This window comes from Rhamphochromis sp. 'chilingali', assembly GCF_963969265.1.
Source record: "Rhamphochromis sp. 'chilingali' genome assembly, chromosome: 21".
Lineage (NCBI taxonomy): Eukaryota > Metazoa > Chordata > Actinopteri > Cichliformes > Cichlidae > Rhamphochromis > Rhamphochromis sp. 'chilingali'.
Window position 1 is genome coordinate 28,825,746 of NC_137949.1, and position 7,559 is coordinate 28,833,304.

At 39.7% G+C, this 7,559-nt stretch overlaps 1 protein-coding gene across 5 annotated transcripts in view; it reads right to left on the bottom strand.

Moving 5' to 3' along the window:
• The window catches only part of lrrc9 (leucine rich repeat containing 9), a 32,810-nt gene extending 25,323 nt beyond the window's left edge, over positions 1-7,487 (bottom strand). For all 5 annotated transcript variants that reach the window (XM_080871615.1, XM_080871612.1, XM_080871613.1 and 2 more), the window contains exons 1-10: positions 7,237-7,487; positions 7,072-7,132; positions 6,757-6,975; positions 6,190-6,330; positions 5,392-5,455; positions 5,223-5,293; positions 2,934-3,116; positions 2,160-2,315; positions 1,847-2,064; positions 28-159 (exon numbers count right to left, since the gene is read on the bottom strand). In XM_080871615.1, coding sequence (XP_080727741.1) covers positions 28-159; positions 1,847-2,064; positions 2,160-2,315; positions 2,934-3,116; positions 5,223-5,293; positions 5,392-5,455; positions 6,190-6,330; positions 6,757-6,975; positions 7,072-7,132; positions 7,237-7,283 — 1,292 coding nt within the window. In that variant the 5' untranslated portion in view covers positions 7,284-7,487. The remainder of the gene's footprint in view (positions 1-27; positions 160-1,846; positions 2,065-2,159; positions 2,316-2,933; positions 3,117-5,222; positions 5,294-5,391; positions 5,456-6,189; positions 6,331-6,756; positions 6,976-7,071; positions 7,133-7,236) is intronic.
• Positions 7,488-7,559: the final 72 nt, after the last annotated feature.

Below are 7,559 nucleotides of genomic sequence, written 5' to 3' on the forward strand. Positions count from 1 at the left end.
GTGGATGATACTGAACAGTAAAAGTACCAAGGATCTGTGGAGCAGCCCTCCTCCAAACGGATATTTCCAACACTTTCTAGCTCCATCAGTAGAAACTGCACCGTATACTCCATCCTATTTGTGGCTCGGGCCAAATCACGCTCGTACCAGATGTGAATCCTGAATATAAGATTAGGAACATCAATTTTTCAGATTAAAAGTTTCAGTTTAGCTCTGTGCTGTCCCCTAAGAGATCAATTTACATACAGGGAGTGCAGAATTATTAGGCAAATTAGTATTTTGTCCACATCATCCTCTTCATGCATGTTGTCTTACTCCAAGCTGTATAGGCTCGAAAGCCTACTACCAATTAAGCATATTAGGTGATGTGCATCTCTGTAATGAGAAGGGGTGTGGTCTAATGACATCAACACCCTATATCAGGTGTGCATAATTATTAGGCAACGTCCTTTCCTTTGGCAAAATGGGTCAAAAGAAGGACTTGACAGGCTCAGAAAAGTCAAAAATAGTGAGATATCTTGCAGAGGGATGCAGCAGTCTCAAAATTGCAAAGCTTCTGAAGCGTGATCATCGAACAATCAAGCGTTTCATTCAAAATAGTCAACAGGGTTGCAAGAAGCGTGTGGAAAAACCAAGGCGCAAAATAACTGCCCATGAACTGAGAAAAGTCAAGCGTGCAGCTGCCAAGATGCCACTTGCCACCAGTTTGGCCATATTTCAGAGCTGCAACATCACTGGAGTGCCCAAAAGCACAAGGTGTGCAATACTCAGAGACATGGCCAAGGTAAGAAAGGCTGAAAGACGACCACCACTGAACAAGACACACAAGCTGAAACGTCAAGACTGGGCCAAGAAATATCTCACGACTGATTTTTCTAAGGTTTTATGGACTGATGAAATGAGAGTGAGTCTTGATGGGCCAGATGGATGGGCCCGTGGCTGGATTGGTAAAGGGCAGAGAGCTCCAGTCCGACTCAGACGCCAGCAAGGTGGAGGTGGAGTACTGGTTTGGGCTGGTATCATCAAAGATGAGCTTGTGGGGCCTTTTCGGGTTGAGGATGGAGTCAAGCTCAACTCCCAGTCCTACTGCCAGTTTCTGGAAGACACCTTCTTCAAGCAGTGGTACAGGAAGAAGTCTGCATCCTTCAAGAAAAACATGATTTTCATGCAGGACAATGCTCCATCACACGCGTCCAAGTACTCCACAGCGTGGCTGGCAAGAAAGGGTATAAAAGAAGAAAAACTAATGACATGGCCACCTTGTTCACCTGATCTGAACCCCATTGAGAACCTGTGGTCCATCATCAAATGTGAGATTTACAAGGAGGGAAAACAGTACACCTCTCTGAACAGTGTCTGGGAGGCTGTGGTTGCTGCTGCACGCAATGTTGATGGTGAACAGATCAAAACACTGACAGAATCCATGGATGGCAGGCTTTTGAGTGTCCTTGCAAAGAAAGGTGGCTATATTGGTCGCTGATTTGTTTTTGTTTTGTTTTTGAATGTCAGAAATGTATATTTGTGAATGTGGAGATGTTATATTGGTGTCACTGGTAAAATTAAATCATTGAAATGGGTATATATTTGTTTTTTGTTAAGTTGCCTAATAATTATGCACAGTAATAGTCACCTGCACACACAGATATCCCCCTAAAATAGCTAAAACTAAAAACAAACTAAAAACTACTTCCAGAAACATTCAGCTTTGATATTAATGAGTTTTTTGGGTTCATTGAGAACATGGTTGTTGTTCAATAATAACATTATTCCTCAAAAACACAACTTGCCTAATAATTCTGCACTCCCTGTACACTGTCTCTGTATCTCATCAAAAATGCAAACTCACTCATCTAGCCTCCTGGTCCATAGTTTGAGTCGTTTCCTCAGCGCTTCAATCTTAGCGTGTACTTTGTGCTCCGTGGCTGGATCCTGACTTATGCCACTGATTGATTCATTTCTTTCTGTTAAGCCTTCATCCAGGTGTGGTGGCCCTTCTTCTACGCTTTCTGACAGGCAGGTAGGTTTCTTGCAAACAACTGGCCCCACGGAGAGCTCACGTTCGAGCTAGAAATGCATCCAAATTATAATCGTTCTGTGCACACAAACACCTGAAGCTTTTTAGAGCTGCTACAAAAAGACATTTTATGGAGAGTACATACAAATTTAAGGGCACGAGTGAGAGTCTTGATGCATTCTTCAGGTGACTGCGATAGAGTTTTCTTCCTCTCTATCAGACTGAGCCGGGTCTCTGCTAGTTTCCTCTGAGCTGTGCGTACACGCATATTGTAGTACATCATTTTTTTCATCACTGCAGACTAAAAGAAAAATGAAAAAAAAAAACCCTCTTATTTCAGGCTAAAACAAAATAACAGATGCATCAAATATAACTGTTAAATATCTTTGTAAAAAACAAAAATATTAAATGTGGCAGATTAAAGAAAGAAAAAAAAAAGAAAAACAAGAAAACAAAATACATCCACTAAAAACATATAGCTTATTTTTATAGAAACCTAGAAGAAATACCATAAGGCAGGGGTGTCAAACATAAGGCACAGGGGCCAGAATCAGCCCACCAAAGACTACAAACTTGCCCACTGAATGGCTCTGGAAATGTGAAGGACATACATTTTAGAATTTTATCTGTATTTTTAAAAGTTTTGGAGCTTTTAATACAGATAAACACCAAATCAAATAAATAATACACAAAAAACAGAAAGCTCCTGTTTTTTACCACTATAGAAATTTAGGCGTTTTTTAAAATATATTACTAATATTTAGGTATTTATTCACAGACAAAGGGGAAAAAAAACATTCTGTCAATTAACAATTTTTTATTTTATTTTATACCAAACTTTTTCTGTAATTTTACAAATTTATTTCAAACAATTTAAACCCAAAGCAGCATAAAAAAAAAGCTTGGATCTTATCAGTACCTCAGCTGCTTCCTTGATTTGCTTGCTGGAGACGTCGTAGATGTCGAGTCGCTGGAGGCTTGGCACGTGGTAAAGAATGTGCGTGTCATAGTTACAAAGGAGACACACCGGGTTTGGGGTTGACGTGGGGTCTTTCAATGCTAACTCACTCAGACGGGGCAGTCGGGCAAGCTGGCTCAACTCCTGTTACAGGAAAAGATTCAAGACTCAAGGTCAATTTTAAGGCTCTTATAATGGGCAGGCCTCAGCTTACATCAACAATCCCATTTGTTCACATCCAGCTCCCAGATCTCTCCGATCCTACTGGCAGAGATCTCTTACACATCCCAAGGTCATGTTTCAAACAAAAAGGTGACAGAGCCTTTGCAGCCGCTGCTCCACGTTTGTGAAATCAATTACTGCATGACATAAAAAGACCCCCCCCCCATCTCTGCTTTTAAGTCTAGGCTCAAAACCACCTTATTCTCTGACCTTTCCCGTCCACTAAGCTCCCCTCTGCTTGTTGTCGTTATGTGTCTGCACATTTGTTGTTAGCCCTTTGATCTGTACTCTGTCTTCAATTTTTACTTTTTTATTTGATGTTTGTAATTACATGTGGATGCATGTATATAGGATTACTCATTTGTACAAAACCTGGTCAATGAAAGCTATGTTTACATGTGATTTCTAAATAAATATTATTTACTTACTAGGACAGCAAAGTTTCTGCATATCCTAAGTACGTTTACCCTAAAGGACACTTTTTTTTTTTGTTCTCAACAGAAACAGAAAATTTAAAGTATTTTAAACAAAAACAATGACACTGCATATATTTCCCCCCCACTATAAGATAAATTACATTTCCAGAAGTCACTGCAATATTAGTAATTATAAAGAAACTATCATGATCGCTGCATACTGAAATGGATGTTTCAACACATCATCTTGACGATAGCACTTCTATTCTTTTCTACATTACCTACACTTAAGAAGAGCTAAAAAAAAAAAGATGTCACATTGTATTGACATGGTGGCGAGATTTTTTTCTTGATCCTGTAGTTACGGTGGGGTCTTTAGAGTGAATGGTGATAATCGTGTTTTTTATAACAAGCCGGGTGCAGAGGAAAAGGTGGAGATCTCAGGTGTTACGTCAATCAGAGAAGGAAACAAAAAAACTTTTCTGCGTTTCTTGACAAAATGACCTTGAACAACAATGATCAGAGTCATCTGAATGAGCCAACAGGTACACCATTAAATGTATAATATAAAAGTGCCGATTTGAAAAACAAAACAAAACAGGAAAACCTATGTAGTCTTTTAGGAATGTATATCACTAAACATATAATGGCAGAAATCAAAATTATACTGCCTAATACCTTATTGAAGGTCTTATTGAGGCCTGTATTTATATAGCGCTTTACTAGTCCCTAAGGACCCCAAAGCGCTTTACATATCCAGTCATCCACCCATTCACACACACACTGGTGATGGCAAGCTACATTGTAGCCACAGCCACCCTGGGGCGCACTGACAGAGGCGAGGCTGCCGGACACTGGCGCCACCGGGCCCTCTGACCACCACCAGTAGGGAACGGGTGAAGTGTCTTGCCCAAGGACACAACGACCGAGACTGTCCGAGCCGGGGCTCGAACCGGCAACCTTCCGATTACAAGGCGAACTCCCAACTCTTGAGCCACAATCGCCCAGCATATTGTTGTAATGATTGAAAATCCGAAAAGACCCAGACCTCAACGTTTCACAAGAATTCAGGAATGCCCTTTGTCAAGCTACAGATTTGAATAAGATAATAAGCTGGTTTAGGGCTAAAGGTGGATTGCAGGAGCAAGATCTGAGGTGTTAAACCAATCAGTCACAGAGATACGAAAACCTTTGTGCTTCCTGTCAAAATGTCCTTGAAAAAACAATATTCACGTGTGCTGTGAAAGCACGTCTCAGCTGAAGCATGCCTAAAATGTGTAACTAACACAAACCTGCACATTAAAAAAAATACTCTTAGGCATACTCCTAAGATATATTATTTAAATAAATGCATCCATGAATGTATATCATTGAATGAGGAATGGGGGGGAAAAAATGAAATTATGGCGCACAATGCCTCAATAAAGGTCTTGCGTTGCACGCCTGTTGTTGAAATGATTGAAAATGTGAACTAGCCGAGACCCCGGCATTCTCCCAAGAATTTAGAAATGCCCTTTTGTCAGACCAAGGATTTTAATAAGATTTTACAAAATAAGTAAGAAAAGTTTTTAGAGAAAGTATTTCAAAAGCATGTTTTCATTTTTAATCTTACCTTAAAGGAGCTGATCTTGTTTCCAGACAGATTGAGTTTCTGAAGGTTGACATTAGGATCAAGGCTGTGCCCTTAGAAGAAGTTAAAAATTATTTGATTGCCATCATTATTTTTCACATAGCTCGCCGAATCGCCATCAAACTGAACACAAATTACTCTGAGAACATACCGATCTTTTCAATAATGTTGTCAGCAAGGTTTAGTTCTTTAAGGTCTAGAAGTGTGTCCAAGCCCTTTAAGAGAAAACAACAACAACAACCACATGTGGAGACTAAGTTAAGCCTTTCTGAAGGTCTTTCAAAGTTAACTTTGGAAATTGGCCGATTTTTCAGTCCAGTCATTATACCCGATCATTTTCAGACCAATGTTTGTTTGTTTAGCCACTCATCACTGACCCATGAGTCGTTCAAGTATTTGAAAAAAGCACCTACCTCATGGGATGAACCAGTGTTGTCTCTAAGCACTTTTTAAATTGGTTCTTTACAAAAAAAGAGAAAACCAGACAAGTGGAGGGAAAAAGGGAGACCTTAAAAAACTATCTACACCATCTGAAATTGATGGAATTATTTAGGCAGAAATGTACCATCAGCCTTTGAGCCACCATTCAATACCATCTGGAAAGTATCTGATTGACAACTGCTTCATTTTCCAGCAATGATCCCAAACACATTGCCAATGCAGTAAAGGTCTACCTTGTCATGCTAAGATGGTCATATCAAATATTGACTTTCAAGCTTTTCAGAATTCTACAAACTCTGTTTTTGACATATATTATCATATATGTTTGCATGTTTCAATAAATTGCTGCACCTGCTGTATTTCCCATTTTCCTAGCAAAATATAAAGAAATGAGTGGTGGCCCACAACTTTTGCACAGTACTATGTGTAAAAGAGCAGTTTTGTTCTGCTAAATAATTAAAAATCTTGCATTACAAACACAGAAAAGCAAAGGAGATACAACTCTAACCTTAATCTTAGTTATGCAGTTGTTATTGATCCACAGCACCTCTAGGTGGACCTGCAAGTCCAGATTCTTTATTTCACTGATTTTGTTCTCATAAAGGTACAGTTTCTCCAGCTGCAGGCAGTTCTGTAGTCCAGATATTTCCTGCAATAAAGAGAAAGTAGATTGTTTGATGCATGTGGCACAAAACATACATGCTTAAATGTGCATGCGACACCTGTTTATATCAGTCCTCATATAGTTCATATTTCTTTCACGGTTTTCAGACTTTTTGGGACAAAAAAAATCAGTGTATCCATGCACCTCCTCCTTTTTCAATCCAGCTCATTCACAGTTATCACCCTGCCTGCAGGAACACCTGCACGTGTGTCTTTGTCAGCTGGGGATAATTATGCTTAACACACACGATTTAATGGTGGTGTGAACTAATATTTCATATTTTATAGGTGAAAGAGACCCATTACTAAAGAATCTTCACTTGCATCCACATGGCAAAATATCTAAAGGACAGGAATGATTCAAGCTATCACCAGTTGTTGTTACCAGCATTTATTAGCATAGCGAACACACCGTCAGATGGCACTGGACTATCCAGAGCTCCTGAAGCAGAGGACAGCACTCAAGCCCATCAATGTGCTCTATGTTCTGGCCTATTATGGTAAGCTGGGACAGCCTTGGGAAGAAGGAAAGGCCAATCATGCGGGGGAAACCAGAGAAGAACATCTCCAGTGATGTGATGTTGCTTCCCTCTTGTGCAATTTTTTCATAGGGGACTCCATTAGCCATGCACTGTTAATTAAAAACAGTAAAGAATGAAGTAAATAGGAGAAACCCGCACTGATTTTTTTATACGTATTCAAAACTGAATATTTATGTGATAGTTACCAGTTTTTTGATCACTTCCTCTTCACTGCGGTTCTTTTGCTTCTCATTTGACAACATATCTCTGCAATTAATAAAAAATATGTTGCTGAAAATATCCTGCCTTATTTTTACTGAGAGAAAACGAATGGACAAGTTAAAGTAGAGAGTTAGTACAGGTAAACCTACCTGTAATAACTGAGGTCAGCAAGTAAGAGTACGAAGTCACCACACATCAGCGCTAGCTGTGCTAGCTTCTAACGTTGTGCTTGTAAATAGTAAGTACGACAGGAGACCGTTTAAATATCAATCGGCTAAATTTAGTGTACATCTAAATCAAAATTATTTTCCATGGAGAACTGAACAGCAGCAAACCTCGCTGGTTGCTTTAGCCAGTGTTAGCCATCAGTCTGTATCCAGGCAAGAGCGTCTGGTTGCTAAGACAGACTGCAACTTTTTGAGGTCCTGCTCATATTAAAAGCGGCCGCATGAGGGCGCCATATGGCAAGGGA